We start from the raw sequence: 16,782 nt of genomic DNA, 5'->3' as shown, positions 1-16,782 counted from the left end.
ATCCCACCACACTTCACTTATTACAATAGAATGACTTTTTTTCTCTTTGATAAATTAATTAACAATTAAACAAAGAAATTTAAAGATCGTGTTACGGTGGACTCGGACCTAATTTTTTTTGAGTAATTATATTCTTAAATTGTTTATACATAATTTAATTGAGTTCAACCCACAATTAAAATAAGTTAATTCTAAGATTAATTCATGCTCTAAATTAAAAATAAACAACCACTACTATAAAAATGCTCATACATTACGACTAAAAATCGTCATTTATGTCATTTGAAAACTGTCAAGTATAGTGTAGTATATAGTCCCCATTATAAATGACGGTTATGAACCGTCATGTATACTCAGTATTTATGACGATTATATAAGTACACTTGATGATTTTTTACCGTCAAGTATAATATTATACATTGCGCTAGTAATATTATTCTTGACGGTTTCAAATCGTCAAGAAAATCACAAACATGACGTTTTATGTAATTATGTTTGACACTTAGTATGTAAGCATCCTTGACGTTCATATATATATTTGACACTTTTTAATCATCATAGATATAGGTATACATGACATTTTGGTATACTTGCCACTTACTAACCATCATGTATGATGGAATCTATGCCAGTATATTTGTTATACTTTATGGTTACGAATCGTCATCTGTGCTCTTTTTAGAATTGAGAATAACATGATTATCTACATGCCAAACAATAATTTATATGAACAACATGATTATCTCGTCGGAATTCTCTAAACAACGTGATTATGTAAACAAAAAACAATAAATTAGATTCATGTGCCAAACAATAATTTATATGAACAACATGATTATCTATATAAAGAACGTGATTATCTAAACAATTTATATAACAATGCTGAGAGGGACAAACCCGTGAAGATGAAGCCAAAAGATGTATCTCTTGCTAGGGGTGAGTAAAATCGGACCAAAACCAATGGACCGGACCGGACCGAACCGATTGATTTTTTCGGTCCGGGTCGATTTTGGTCCATGTATTGGTCCGGTCCGGTCCTATTTTCTTGGACCGAAAATATTTCGGTTCTGTCCCGGTCCCGGGGAGGTCAAAACCGACGAAAACCGGATCGAACCGAATATATATATTTTAAATATATATTTAATATTTTTATTAATTTCTAATATTTTTATTAATATTATTAATATTTTTATTAATTTTTAATATTTTCAAAATGGTCGGTTTTGGACTGAACCGGACCGAGAACCGATGGCGGTTTCGGTCCGATTTCAGTTCGGTCCTTGGGTTTCAGTTGGTCCGGTTCGGTCCAAAAAATATTGAAAATTCGGTCCTCGATTTCGTCAGTTCGGTCCGGTTCGGTCCAGTCCGGACCGACTGCTCACCCCTATCTCTTGCTCTCGTCGAAATGCTCGCCATCTCTCTCTCTCTCTCTCTCTCTCTCTCTCTCTCCGTGAGCAGTCGTGGATAGTTGTCAAAAAAATATGAAAGTTGTCGTAGGATGGAGGAGGTTGCCGATTTAGTGTATATTTATTAGGGTTTTTGGTTTATATTTAAGTGGGGTCCACATGGTTAAATTCAAAAAGTATATGAATATTAATGATATAGTTAAAGATTTCCATACCTTATAGGTAGGGCTGTAAATTCGGGTACCCGCGGGTACCCTACCCGCGGGACAAAAACCGCCCAAAACCCCTCACCCGACCCTCCTGCATGCTGCGGGTACCCGAATACCCGCAGCGGATACCCACGGCGGGTATGAGGGTACCCTCACAGTCCCGCAATTTTTTTTTATCGTAATTTTGCGAGTTTTTGGTCCCGCGGGAGGGTATTTTGTCCCGCAATAGGGTATTTTGTCCGGTATTTCACAAAAAAATTGAAAATATCCTTTCTATTTCATCGATTATCCATAAAACCTGTGACGAATAAATAATAAATAAACAGCTGACAAACAAGCACAACGATCAAAATTCAAGTTCAAACGCTATATCAAAGATCAATCCAACAGTATAATAAATACAAAGTCAATAATAAAGTAATAGTACTAGAGGTAGTTTCAAAATGAAATTAATAGTGTAGAAAGTCACGAAATAAAATTAGGGCTTGGAGTTTTTGGGAGTTAATTCCTAAAATTCCTAAATAAAATTATTTAATTTTATTTTTTTAATATTATTTGCGGGTAATGCGGGTACCCGCGGGTACCCTCTACCCGCGATTTTTGAGGATATGATACCCGCACCCGACCCTCCTCTTTAAATTTGTGGGTATCGGGACGGGTGAGGGTATACCTGATACTCGCAACCCGATTTTACAGCCCTACTTATAGGCATCCGTGAATTGATTCTTACACTTTATAGCTGGAAACAATACGTTCGTGTGACCACTTTGAAGAAGAAAACACAAATTTTGGCCAATGATTTGAAAAACAAAAAAATGTAGCTATTTTTTGCGTTTTAGGACTGTTTTGCCCTTAATTAGGGTGGACCGAATTCGAGTTTGCGCGCGGGTTAGGTACAGTTGGAACTATTAGTGCCAAGAGTACCAACAAAAAAAAAAAAATCAACTAAATTGGTACACTTGACACTATTAGTGCCAATAATGTCATGCACAAATGGTACTAGTGACCATATTAGTGCCAATAGTGTCATATACTTGTGCTGATACATTGTCTTGTCTTATATAGATGAGTGCAGTTATAATTAGTATTGAAAATGGTGTAAAGTGTTATAATTAATAAGGAGAAGTAGCAAATAGTCCCCTATCATATAACCCCCTAACACATTTACTTCCCTATGTTTTGATTTTCGGCTGTTTGCTCATCAATATCTCATAAAGAGTGCAAAATTCCTCTTATTCCCGACGGACACTTAACACCGTTAAATATTTTTTATTTCTTATTTCTTAAATGGGTTCTACTATAATATTTCTTAAGCAAAATACATTCCTACAAATATTTCTACGTAAACCTCAACCTTAATCAATAATTAACAACTACCATTAAATATAAATTTTCACATTTTTGGGGAACAATCGACGAGTATGCAAAGATTAAAATATGCAAGAAATTGCCGAGATATTTGTAGGAGTATATTTTGCTTAAGAAATATTATAGTGGGACCCATTTAAGAATTTAAAATTAAAAAAATAAAAAATATTTAACGGTGTTAAGTGTTCGTCATGAACAAGGGGAATTTTGCACTCTTTATGAGATGTTGAGGGGCTAACAGCTCAAAATCAAGAGATAGGGAGGTAAATGTGTTAGGGGGTTGTATGATAGAGAGCTATTTACTACTTCTCCCTAATTAATATTGAAAGTGGTGAAAAATGTTATAAGTGAAAAGTGTTATAATTAGTATTGAAAATGGTGAAAGGTTGAAAAGTAAGAATAAATAAAGTATCATTAGTGGTGGGGTAATATCCCAAAATAGATAGAAAATTATTTGGGAGACGTCCAAAAAAAAATATATAGAAAGTTATTTAGGGGACGGAGAGAGTATTTTTTATCAATCATTTTTTCGGCCAATATCATAAAAATTTGTTTAAAATGTACAAAGTGATGTATACATCAAGCTTTAAATTTAGGTAATTTGGGCATAAGATCAAGTTTTTTTTTTTTTTATAATAATAATGGGCATTTTTAAATTTAACATTGCTAATGTGGGCACTGTTCAAGTTGTAAGCTTGAACTCAAAATGCAAGTTCAATACTTCACATCACAATCGCACCAAAAATTAAATTTTGAAACATGACATGTATATATATATATATATATATATATATATATATATTTCTTTCTTGTCTACTAATCGAATGTATTTTATATACTTTATGCACCATTTATATATAAAAAATACAAACTTTACAATTAAGATTAAAACATATTTAATAAAAAGGGAAAAAAATATAAGTAATGCACCTTTTGACGAAGAGAAACGATATAATGATATCACACATTACCATGTTCTTCATGTACTGAATTCGTGCTCCTTCCTTGCGCTCGATGCCATGCAACGGGGTGCCCGTCACCTGGCACCCCTACTCGAGCACTAGAGATGTAAATGAATTAAATCTTATTTACGGTTTAAATTTGATTCGTACATTGATTAGTAGAAGTTTAAATCGAATAAAATATTCGTTTACATTTTTTAAAGTGCTAAATATATATTTTGAGTATTGATTTGGAGTTTTCTACTATTCAATTTGATTTGCAATTTTAAAGAATAAATTCCTATAAAATATTTTAAATAATATTCATAATTTTAAATATTTTTTGAAAAAATATATGACAATTGAGTTATAAAATCAATACTAGACGAGTCTTTTTTTTTTTTTTTTTTTTTTTACGGAAATACTAGATGAGTCTTAATATAGAACTTATTACTCCCTCCGTCCCATTAATCAAGTCTCCTTGCTTTTGGGCACGGGAATTAAGGAGAGTTGAATTAGATGTAAAAGTAGTAGGGACCACAGAATTAGTGCTTTATTTAATGTTATTATATTAACTAATTAAAGTGACTAATAAAATGTCTTTTAAATTAATTCAACAATTTAAATTAATTTTAAAATGCTTTATTTAATGTGATTGAATTGTTTATTAGATTAACTATGAATTGGGAACAGTAACTGTTGCTAAAACACAGCAAAATAGAGGGAAAAAAAAGGCGGCAGAAATGGTGGGCCAAACTTTCATTTCATTCCATAAATTTGAAATTGCTACACTGTGCGTCCAACATCAGCTATATATACAGAGCATTTGTTTGTTTGCTCACCATTTCTGAGAGCAGTTTGCGAGCAGAACAAGTGCCAAAAAAAAAAAAGATGAGAAGAAAGGATTTAACAACAGAGGAGAGGTCTTCAATGCTTCAATTCCTTCTTCTTGAAAGCAAAAATGGAAAGCCACCAAGAGGGAAGATGAAAGCTATGGAGGAGAAGTTCCACGTCTGCCGGCGAACTGTTTCGCGCATTTGGGCTGAGGCAAAACAACAACAAAATCAAGGGCATGCCATAAATTCATCAAGTAAGAAGATAGCAAGACCAAGAAGAAAAAGAGTTGAAATAGACCTAGAGCTAATTGCAAGTTTAGATTTAACAAAGAGGTCCACCATAAGGAGACTAGCTAATGGAATAAATTGCAGCAAGAGCACCGTAGGTCGGTGGATAGATCAAGGTCTGATCAAAGCTCACACGAGTGCACTAAGACCTGACCTTACAGCCCAAAATAAGCTGTTAAGGTTGAGGTTTTGCTTAGATGCAATAGAGATGGGCAGGCTGTCACATAACTTGAGGTTCAAGAGCATGCAAAACATTGTACACGTAGATGAGAAATGGTTTTACTTAACAAAGAGTTCTCACAGGTTCTATTTAACACCAACAGAGGCTGAACCACATAGAACATGCAAGAACAAGAACTTCATAAAGAAGGTGATGTTCATATCTGCAGTGTGCCGACCACTATTTGCTGCAGATGGCAGCATTATATTTGATGGGAAGATAGGCATATTCCCATTTACAGAGATGGTGGCAGCAAAAAGATCAAGTAAGAACAGGGTGGCTGGAACTCTAGAGCAAAAGCCCATAGAAAGTGTGAGCAAACCAGTTATGAGAGACTTTTTCATCAACAAGGTAATGCCTATATGCATCAATTAGTGAATGCAGATTGTCAACATCAAAGAACTGACCATTTGCATGCTTTTTTTTATGTAAAACAACAGATTGTGCCTGCCATCATAACCAAGTGGCCCTCTTTTGCAAGCAAAGATGTGTTTATTCAACAAGATAATGCAAGACCACATATTTGCAATGATGACTTGGAGTTTAGAGAGGCTGCCACACGTGATGGTTTCAATATCAACATTGTGAATCAACCTCCAAACTCACCCGACACCAATATCAATGACCTTGGGTTTTTTAGGGCCATTCAAAGCCTACAAACTGAAATTGCATGCAGTGATGTTGATGATTTAGTGAATGCAGTGCATAAAGCTTATGAAGACCTAGATCCAATGGCTTTAAACTGTGTTTTCTTAAGCTTACAAGGTTGCATGTTGGAGATCATGAAGGTGAAGGGCAATAACTGTTATAAGCTGCCACATATGAAGAAAGGGGCATTGATTAGACAAGATTTGCTTCCAACAAGTTTGGAAGTCCCCCATGAACTTGTCACACAAAGCATGAAGTATTTGAAAGATCAAGGTGCAGAGGAAGGACTAGAAGAGCTAATGGATAGATTAGGCATTAATGAAGCAAATATGGATGGCATTGAAGAACTTTTCAATGCCATGATGTTGCTTGATTAAAGCTATCATCTAGAAGGGTTTTAGTGCAGTTTTTGTGCAGTTTTTGTAAAGGCCAAACTGAAGGTATAGTGCAGTTTAGCATCTGCAAGACCAAAATGTTTTTTGTGCAGTTTTTTGTAAAGGCCTACATGAAGATATAGTGCAGTTTAGAATCTGTAGTAGGGCACATAGATAGGCTTATTTTTTGTAAAGGCCTACATGAAGATATAGTGCATTAATGAATGTGGCAGCCAACTACACACCCAACAATTAAGATGGCAGCCAACTACACACCCAACAATTAAGATGGCAGCCAACTACACACCAACAATTAAGATGGCAGCCAACTACACACCCAACAACTAAGATGGCAGCCAACTACACATCACAACAATTAAGATGGCAGCCAACTACACACCCAACAATTAAGATGGCAGCCAACTACACATCACAACGTAAGCACACGAACACACAAAGCACAGACAACACATTTAACCATCATAGTGGCAAAATCAGAGCATGTTTATATCATTTCAGATCCAATTGCCAACCAACAAACCCTAGTGCTCTTGCATGCAGCCACCAAGAATTGGGAATCACCCAAGCACAAAATAGATCAGGGGAAACAGAATGGGAATCACCCAATCACAAAATTAATCAGGGAAAATAGATCAGCAAGAGCACCCGAAACAGAATTGGGAACATATTTGGGAATCACCCAAGCACAAATAATCATGAACATATTTGGGAATCACCCAAAATTAATCAGGGAAAACAGATTTGGGAATCACCCAAGCAGAAATAAGCATGAGCCCAAGGAAAGATCTCACCGGAAACAGAATTGGGAACATATGTGCGAGCATCCGTAGGTGGGCTTTGGATGCAGTGGGCCACCACTCGTTCGGTTCCTCCAAGATCGCCTCCAATTCCTCCGAGTTCGCCTCCAATTCCTCCGAGATCGCCAGACCTCTAGGGTTTTCCTCGCTCAGAAAGTCAGATCCCCAAGCTTCATGACAGAGAAGGTCGAAATCCCCGAGTTCGCCAGACCTCATTCTCGTTTTCATCCTTGCGGGCCGTCGGATGATCGGAGGTCGAAACGGAGGAGAAGGAGTATCAGGTACCTCATACTCTCGGACGCCCTCGCTCTCTGACGCGCCACCACCACGCTCCTCAGGCGACGCCGGCAACGTCTCCGACAGGGAGAAAGGGAAAAACACGGGCGGTGGATCACCCCACAACGACAGAGAATCTTCGGTGTCGGGAATGACTTCGTCGCTCAGATATTCCTTCCAACCATACGAAGGGTTCATCACGGCGGAGGAGAAGAACGGAGAAAGGCGGCGGACTCAAAGAATGGAGGAAGACGACGAGCCTTAGGGTTTTCCCACAGAAGCGGGCGGCGCTTGATTTCAGAGAGAGAGGACGAAGATAGAGATAGAGATAGAGAGAGAGAGAGTGAGAGTGAGAGATAGATAGGCAATAGATAGGGAGAGAGAGAGAATTGTTAATTCAACTAATTGTATCTTAATTTTTGCCAAAAAGGGAAAGGAGACTTGAATATTGGGACGGCCCAAAAAGGAATAGGAGACTTGAATATTGGGACGGAGGGAGTATCATTTTATATTTGGGTATAGCCAACATTGAACATGTTTGCTTATTCAGTTATTTATATAGCTTAATTATCATTTTAAAAACCAAATAACTAATCTTAGTTTAATCATATATTCCTTTTTTATATATATACTTCAGTATTAGGATCATAACAGATGCACCAAATGATTTGAAGGATAGATTCATGTTTTGTAATAATTGTTCATGTTAAGAAAAAATGAGCCATACCTACCTGAACCTTTTTGGTAATTAAACAATTAGAAGTCAATAAGAATCTATGGAAGTGCATAAGCACAAGATAATATAGTACAACAACATATATAACTATATTTGTATGCAACACTGAAAAATATTAATTATTTTGCCCACCTAACGAGACATGAACGACGGTGGGAGGTGGGTCACCTAACAATAGGATTATGTCGTCCTCTGTTAAATTATTTATTTAATGTTGATTATCATATTACTAAAGCCTTCTCGAAGCAGCTGGATTGTATTAACTATAGCATGCTCTGGTCTGCGCGTGACAAATCTTTGCTTCTTAACTAAATAATTACTCTATATATATAGTGGACATAAACATATACATCTGCCGGAAAGTTGGTGAGTTTGTATGAGATTTAACAGATCATCAGAAAGACCAGGGTCAAGTCACATACACGCCAAACTTGGTTCCTTGAAAGAAAAAATAATTAAAAAAATTATTTGTGCGTAAATATATAATCTTTCATTATATTTTAATGTTTTCATGATTTTTTTTTGAATCTAAATATACGAACTTTGTGCTTGTTGTGACGGAATAGGATTAAAGAGCACAATCAAACAGAAAACGTAAAGAAGACACAGATTTACGTGGTTCATCAATTTGGCTACATCCATTGGCAGAGAGGAGAACAAATTTTATTATACGACTAGAGTTACGTTACAGATTACAGTTCTCAAGATTGATAGATTTACAATTAAAGATAACGCACCCTTCGAGTATGCATAAGAACACAGATTGATACTGTCACTCCGACGCATTGTAACAGTACTTATATGGCTTTATTGAAGTGTCCCACATTGGATTGGAGATAATGGTATGAGCCACTTTATATGGTGAGGCAACCCTCTCCCTTATAAGGCCTTTTAAGGGAGGAATGAGCTCAATATCCATTTCTAACAGGCTTTGATTGTGACGTCAGGAAAGGCGACGATGGATGATCCCCCCATAACTCGCGGCCAAGGGCGTCCGGAGGGGGCTACCAAGAAGGGGAAGGTTTCGGATTCCTCTATCAAGCACCGACTCCGACGTATAATCAAGAATGGTATGTCTTTGAATTTCCAACAAGCAACAGGTCGTGCTGCTGGTGTCGTTTTACGGGGCGCCATTCTTGACACACAACTCGAGCTATGTCGGTTGTGGTTTCTAAAAGATGGGGAGATATGCTGGACGATGAAGATTCATTCGACGAGAACGATCCTCTAAAAATGTTCTCATAGTCTTAGTTATTTTTCAATTACTCGTGACTTTTCGCGAGTGCTTTCACCTATTTTTGTTTTATCTCTTGAACCTCTTTTTTCCTTTTTTAATAAAATTTCTATTTCAACAGAATATGCATAAGAACATAAGTATTTAATTGGGATTTGGGAATATGGTACATTGATAGCGCGAGATCTTTTTTCCCTCTCCAAAAAAAAGAAGATAGTGTGAGATATAATGCAACAAGATATCGTGTTATGACAACACGTGGTACAAATGACCATAGTTCGAAAGTTAATAAAATTAATACTCTATCCATCCAAAAAATAACTCATTTTATCATTGTAATCTATCCAAAAAATATATATTTATTCCATATTTTTATTTTTAGTAAATAAACTTTAATAATTATAAGCTTCAATATTAACCCTTTTTTATCATTACTGACATTATTGAACTCACAACTCAATCAAATTAATTAATTTAAAATTATAATAAAAATAATTAAGATCCTTATTTCATTCATACAATCCACTTAATTATATTTTAATATTGTTCCTTATTTATCAATCTTGACATTAATATTGGACCCATCGTTCAACCAAACTAATCAATTTAAACTTACAATATCATTCACAATTTATTAAAATTCGCATCATAATAAAATTCAAGGGTATTTTTTTGGTTGAACGAGGGAGTACGTCATTTCATCACTTTTATATTTTTTATATGACTATTAATTTTGTGATGCCTTGACTTAATTATTATTATATGGCCACCCACTTATGGTGGTAATAGAAGTTGTTGGAGAGATGACTGTGATTGTTGCAATAATGAATGATAATTTTATGACTCTAAAAATTCTGACCAAACGCCCTGAAAAATCCAATCAGTATATGAAACTTTCATCTAATTATACTTTTATTAAATTGCACATGTATCTATATGAGTCATGTGATTTGGTAACGTTATGCTTAAGTTATGACAATCCTGGAGCATGCAACTGAAGGCACATAAATGGATTTGTATAAAACTCAAGCGTAAATATAGTTTTGTGGCACCTACAAATTTAAATGCTCGGCATCGGCGACCCCGCATTTCGTCTTGTTATTTCATTCTCTCAGTCTGCAGCATTCATTTTTGGCATTATTGTTGCATTTCTTAATAAAAGGAGGGTTCAAATAACATTTACATAGGTGCTCGTATTAATTAAGCACAAACACTTGAGTACTGTATCATACAATCGAGTTGATCCGCACTTAAAATAATATTATTTAATTATAAAGTTCTTATCAGAATACAAGTTCGAATCAGGGTGTGAATCAGAGTCTAATTGAGGGTACAATCCGATTGTACGGTACACCCGGTTGTACCCAAGGCCACCTCTTAATTAAGATACATATGATAACATTATTACTAGTTTATGATGTTCCTTTACAAAAAATAGAAGTGTCTCCTTGCGTTCAACTTGATTACTTGATATACACATTTAGTCGAACTATATATATAGGGATAGATTTTAGTGAAATTGCTATTTTTCGTGAGATCATTAGACTAATGAATAAGACAATATATAGTGTTGAATAAGGCATTATATAGTGTTGAATACGATAATTAAAAAAAATAGTAAAATTTTCGCTCCCTCCATGATTCGAATCTATATTAAAAAATTTCCTTTAATTTGTCAGAAGTGGGATTTGAACCCACGCCCTCGTAAAAGGACCAGAACTTGAGTCTGGCGCCTTAGACCACTCGGCCATCCTGACTTTGTTATATTCAATCTTCCCCATATATATAATATGAAATTGAATAAAATAAAAATATATGTTAAAATATAAAATCTTCTAGCTTTTAAAATTGAAGATTTGTTAATTCATCCTTTTTTCAAAGCAAGTTTATCATATTTCACAGAGAATTTATTATATCAATATATTAATATTCATCTATTTTATTGTAATTATATTAATTTCAGACAATTTAAATATAGAGCAACTGGAAATCAAAAGAGAAATGACATACACTCATTCTCTACTAATCAAATATCATTCATCACTTCCTAAAAAATAAGTAATAGAAATAACTAAGACGATGCGTTTGTGATTTAGTACGCAACAAGAATAAATTTATAAATTTATGTTGCCCATTACAGATGTAATTGCAGTGGTAAGTATAAAATCGAATCCTCAAGGAGATAGTATATATAACAATATTTTTTTTTTTACCAAAATAAGAGATGAGAAGGTGGACGTAAGAATCATGGTCACAAGAAACCTTGTCGCAGTCTCAATGCACGGAAAATAGGAGGAAAAAAAAAACACTCAAACAAAAGAGTCAACATAAAAGGAGAACATATATAAGGCAATGAATCAACAAATATAAACTTAATTGGCTATCGATCCAGATATTCACATTAGTATGATTCTATCAGTTATAAATTACTATGAATGTCCTGTGCCCCATATTGTCACATGTCACGTGCATTTCCTTAGTAAATCTATCCTTACATTATATTGACAAGCAACCTTATTCAAGTTAACCTACTCGATCGACCATCCGCAAGGACACCTCAATATGTACGTTAAATCAAGAAGCATTAAACTCTAAATAAACTTGGTATTGACTCAGGCAGATTGCCCATGCCAGTTTTATACTCTCGAGATACAAAGTGATTATGCACACCCTCTAACCTTAATTTATTTGCGATCTAATTCTATTAAATTAATTAAGACGCACTATTAACTAATCAAGTTGAACTAAACCTTTTTTTACAAAAACCCCAACATACTATGAGAACACACATGCAGATTCTCATGTCCAAGATATAACCTAGCGCAATTTAAGAGTTCGTATGCATTTCATCATATAGATTAACTAACGTAGTTAGACGTAAAATAATAATAAACACAAAAATAAAATATAAATAAAATAAAATTGGAACTTACAACTAGAGCTGTCAAACGGGTCGGGTCGAGCTGGCCTGAGCCGCACCCACTGGGCTTTCAACTTGTACCTGGTCGGGTCGGGCCGGCCCGAAATTTGACCGGGCTGCAAAATTGCAGGCCCAACCCAGCCCCTCTCAGGTTACCAGACGGTCGGGTCAAACCTGCCCAATATATATTTTTTTTTTGAAATCTTATTTTTTTGTGACAAAAATCATAAAAAAATATAAAATAGTTAGAAATCTAGTTAAGGGTCTTCCGCCGCATGCTCATACTAATTTGTGAACATTTAAATTTTATGTGGTACTTTGATAGGTCTTGATGTCTTCACTCAAGCGTTTATATTTTATTCTAACTGCGAATGCAGTTTTATCTTGACTTTGGGTTCAATCGTATTTCAATTCATCCTCTTTAACAAAAATCAGATTTAACTGTTATTTCATCTTTTTCGTGCCTTGTTTCATGAGTGGATATTTCTAAACATAACAATAAATAAAAAATTAATAAAGAAATCAACCCAGATATAAAAAGAAGACAAAAAAAGAAGGAAAAAAAATAGGAAACTGAGGATGTCACTTGTCATACTCATGATTGATAAATCCAAACCTTTCCCCATACTTTACTATAATGCCTCTAAAAGCTATCCAGTAATTACAAGTCAAAAAATTAAGAAAGGCAAAGAAAGTGACAAATTGTAGTGGAGTAAGTGGTCACAACCTTCTAGAAGCACTAAAACAAAGAAGTCAAGGGGAAACTAGAAATAGAAGAAGGAAATGCGGAAGACGCTTCAAGGAAAACTACTCTTCTATCTCTAAACAATTAGGTGCGTTCTCATTTATGGAAAATGATGGAATACATATATATATTTGAAAGAAAAATTTTAGACAAGAGGGAAATTTTTCCCAAACAGTCAATTTTTCCATCTTTTTATTTTAATTTATGATAATATTATCACAAGTTATAGATATGATAATATTTTCCCATATTGTATATTTTTATGATATTTTACATTTAACTTCAAAATTTATATACAATTAACTCATCTTTGTTTATTTCTCCTTCTCTTTCTTCATTTTCTCTATCCCCACTTTCTCTCTCTCTATCTTTTTTCTCTCTTCATAATATTTTTCATATTATATCTTTTCATCAAATAGAACATGAGATAAAAAGAGTGGAGATCATTAAAATGTGATAAAATTTTCCTTCTTAATTTCCCTTTCTTTTTTCATGATAAATTTACAACCAAAGAGAACACACCTTTAGGAAAAATATCAAGCGGGAACAGAAAAGGAAAAAGAAAGTACCTTTGGGGATAATTTAGTTGTAATTATGTTCGAATTCACTAATATTTTTTGTAAATTTGATTGTATACTGAAGATAGCGGATGCAGGCAGATTCTAATGACATCAATAGAAAAAAAAGAAAGGAAGAAAAGAGGGAAAATAGTGAATGAGTTGGAACTGTACATCATAAAATAACAATATAAATTCAAATGAAACAAGGTTTGGTGGGAAGCAAGTAGTATATTTTTTTCAGAATATGCGGAGCTTGTAACAACCCATCATATCCGTCCATAAAAATTTAGGGCCCCAAGAAGTTGTATTTTCAATTTAGTCCATCACCCAAAAATGCAGTCACTCTATAATTCTTTACACAATTTGTTGGAATAAATAGCTTATTTAATGTCATAATTACTTTGTAATTAATGAAATTAAAAAGTATTTTTAGAATCTATATATTGAGTAGATTAATTTGGTATATATTTACTTGTTCAAATCTATAAAAAATTGAATCAGTAATTAATGCCCAAAGATAGCCACTGTTCGGACCACCTATTTGCCCAAACAGTGCACGTGGCGGCGGTTCAGGACCGAAGAGACACGCTGGTTCGGACCACCTATTTGCCCAAACAGTGCACATTCTCATAGCTGCTCAAGTGCAAAGCCCGCAGCTTGTGGTAAAGGGTAAGCCTTTAAAGCTTTTAATGATACCTATAGCCTTTATTAGGTGGAGTATGTCAGGATACTCTTTATAGGAGATTAGCTATATAAGTGAAGAAGTGGGGCCGCTTCAATTATCAATAACACTTATGCATCTAAGAAATGGTCCAAGGCCAAAATGGACACAACGTGATAACGAAAGATATTAGATATATTATTGTGTGTATGTTGTTGACTAGATTTACACAAAAGTTGACCGGTTCAAGACATCGCGTTCACCGAGCAACGAGTAAATCCGATGGCATTACACTAAGGAAGGTTCAAAGCTAACAACTACCTATCCTGATGTAATAATGGGTCGTCGGAACTTAATTTTTTTTGCATTTGCATTAATTATCATTCATGTGGGGGATTGTTGGAATAAATAGCTTATTTAATGTCATAATTACTTTGTAATTAATGGAATTAAAAAGTATTTTTGGAATCTACATGTTGAGTAGATTAAGTTGGTATATTTACTTGTTCAAATCTAAAAAGAATTGAATGAATAATTAATGCCCAAAAATAATCACTGTTCGGACCACCTGTTTGCCCAAACAGTGCACGTGGCAGCGGTTAAGGACCGAAGAGACACGATGATTCGGACCACCTGTTTACCCAAACCTACGTGGCAACGGTTAATAACCGAAGAGGCACGCTGGTTCGGACCACCTGTTTGCCCAAATAGTACACCCTTTCGGACAGAAGAGACACATCTCTTCGAACCATAAGGGTGCACCTCTTCGGACTGAAGAGTCATGTCCGTTCAAGGAAGCCCCTGGAACACTATAAATAGAACCATCCGGAATGAGATTAAACACACCAACAAATTCAGATAATTAATCTTGTCATATTAGTTTAGTTTACATACTCAGTCCCGAGTATCAAGCCGTTCAACCGGATAGCGATCTCTTAGTGCTAAGGACTCGTCTATTATCCCTAAACCGTTGTATCTTGGGAGCAATTACTGTAGATCCGCAAGCACAGAGCGGAAGTAATTTTACCTTACGGAGAGAGATTTATTCTCGCTTCGGTTCTGCATCTTTTCTATTATCGTCGTTCTATTTCCTACACTCCCAAATAACACAATTGTCGTCTAAAAGATATATAGAACGTGACTCCATAATTCAATAAGTGCATGGGAATTTTGTCCCAATTGCAAATTTTGGAGTTCTTTCAAAATTTAGCCAACGATACTCTACAATTATAGCGCCACGAAAATAGGTACAGTTTTTTATTTTTTTTATCTAAGAGCATTCACAACCCTGGTGTCTTGGGTCGTGTCTTAGGTGGTAGTCTCCACTTAAGACGCAACTCTCCACAGCCCTTGTGACTTAACTTGTGTCTTAAATCTTCATTTCCACAAAATCTCAAATTCTACACTTTATTTTAAAATTCCAAATTTTCATTAAAATTAAAATTCAACATTACAATAATTAAAAAAAATACATAGTTAAAAATTCAAACATTATAATAAAAATAAAAATTATATAATAAAAATTAAAATTATAGTAATAAAAATTTAGAATTTTAAAACAAATAAAAAATTATGATTAAAAAAATATAAATAATTAAAACAATACCCAAACCCACCAAATACCCCCAGGTAGGGATGTCAATCCAGCCCGAAACCCGTGGGCCGACCCGAATAACTCGACAAAATTAGAGGGTTGGGATTGAAAAATCGCAACCCGATTATAAATCGGGCTAGCCCGTTTGGGCTGGCGGGTTGAAGCGGGCCAGCCCGTTGGGCTACTGATTTTTTTTTAAATTGAATTTTAAAATACATTAGAGTTTAGGCTTTTAAGGTTTGAGATTTTTCTTGAGATGCTTTTTTTTTGTTTAATTTCAAACTATTGTTGAATATTTTATTTTTATTTTTTTAACAAAGTTGAACATTTTATTATTATTAACTTATTTTATATAGTCTCAAAAAAACTTATTTTATATGTTATGTAATCTTGAATATATTATATTTTTTGCATTTCATGTTTTGCTATATAATTTATATCTTTAATATCTATGTATATTTTATACATTATACATTAGATCATTAAGAATAGTAAAATACAAATGATAATTTTATTTTTACGCCTTTAACTTGATTAGCCCGATGGGATAGCCCGAAACCCGAACGTTTAGGGTTAGAGTTGAAGATTTACAACCCGAAAAAATCTCCAGCCCGATTAGCCCGCACCCGATTAACCCAGAACCCGATAGGGCTAGCCCGAAAACCCGGTGGACTGGTCCGATTGACATTCCTACCCCCAGGCGCCCCCACCCTCACCGCCCCAAACCAAATTCAGAATTCGTCTTCTCCACAAAATTAGAGTGAAGGGCGTGAGTGGTTGCATATCTCCATCTTCCTCGACTACAACTTGCCGTTCTCAGACTCGGCTGCAAGATTTTGAATTTTTTTTTTTATTTAATCGCTTAGCGCACGGATCCCCCAAAAACAGCCATCGACCCGTGCCTTAGTAGAGACCCGACGTCGAATCAGGTGGTGTCTTCAGCACGAG

At 34.9% G+C, this 16,782-nt stretch overlaps 1 protein-coding gene and 1 non-coding gene across 5 annotated transcripts; both read right to left on the bottom strand.

Annotated features, from left to right (window-relative positions):
• Positions 1–4,536: 4,536 nt before the first annotated feature.
• Positions 4,537–7,873, bottom strand: LOC131003499 (uncharacterized). 4 transcript variants are annotated; one of them, XR_009094701.1, is made up of 2 exons: positions 5,059–7,093; positions 4,537–4,966 (listed from the first exon to the last, which is right to left on the bottom strand). XR_009094701.1 is itself a non-coding variant. In XM_057929990.1 (2 exons), exons 1-2 carry the CDS (start codon positions 7,580–7,582, stop codon positions 4,916–4,918), a joined length of 531 nt encoding a protein of 176 aa, XP_057785973.1. In that variant the 5' UTR covers positions 7,583–7,873; the 3' UTR covers positions 4,557–4,915. The 4 variants fall into 4 exon arrangements, 1 of the variants encoding a protein (XP_057785973.1); XR_009094702.1 differs by having other exon boundaries at positions 6,031–7,093; XR_009094703.1 differs by having other exon boundaries at positions 6,072–7,093.
• Positions 7,874–11,027: 3,154 nt separating this feature from the next.
• Positions 11,028–11,111, bottom strand: TRNAL-CAA (transfer RNA leucine (anticodon CAA)). Its single transcript has one exon. It is a non-coding gene; the product is annotated as a tRNA-Leu (tRNA).
• Positions 11,112–16,782: the final 5,671 nt, after the last annotated feature.

Source organism: Salvia miltiorrhiza, unplaced genomic scaffold (genome assembly GCF_028751815.1).
Source record: "Salvia miltiorrhiza cultivar Shanhuang (shh) unplaced genomic scaffold, IMPLAD_Smil_shh original_scaffold_217, whole genome shotgun sequence".
NCBI lineage: Eukaryota > Viridiplantae > Streptophyta > Magnoliopsida > Lamiales > Lamiaceae > Salvia > Salvia miltiorrhiza.
The sequence above is the reverse complement of the archived record's forward strand: the minus strand, read 5'-3'. Positions and strand labels throughout refer to the sequence as shown.

Excerpts from the sequence above, each read along its gene's own strand:
- LOC131003499 (XM_057929990.1), bottom strand. The coding sequence starts at position 7,582 with ATGAACCCTTCGTATGGTTGGAAGGAATATCTGAGCGACGAAGTCATT. Across the intron at positions 4,967-7,102 it reads TGTTCCCAATTCTGTTTCCG|CCCAAATGCGCGAAACAGTT; the intron begins GTGAGATCTTTC and ends GTTTTGCCTCAG.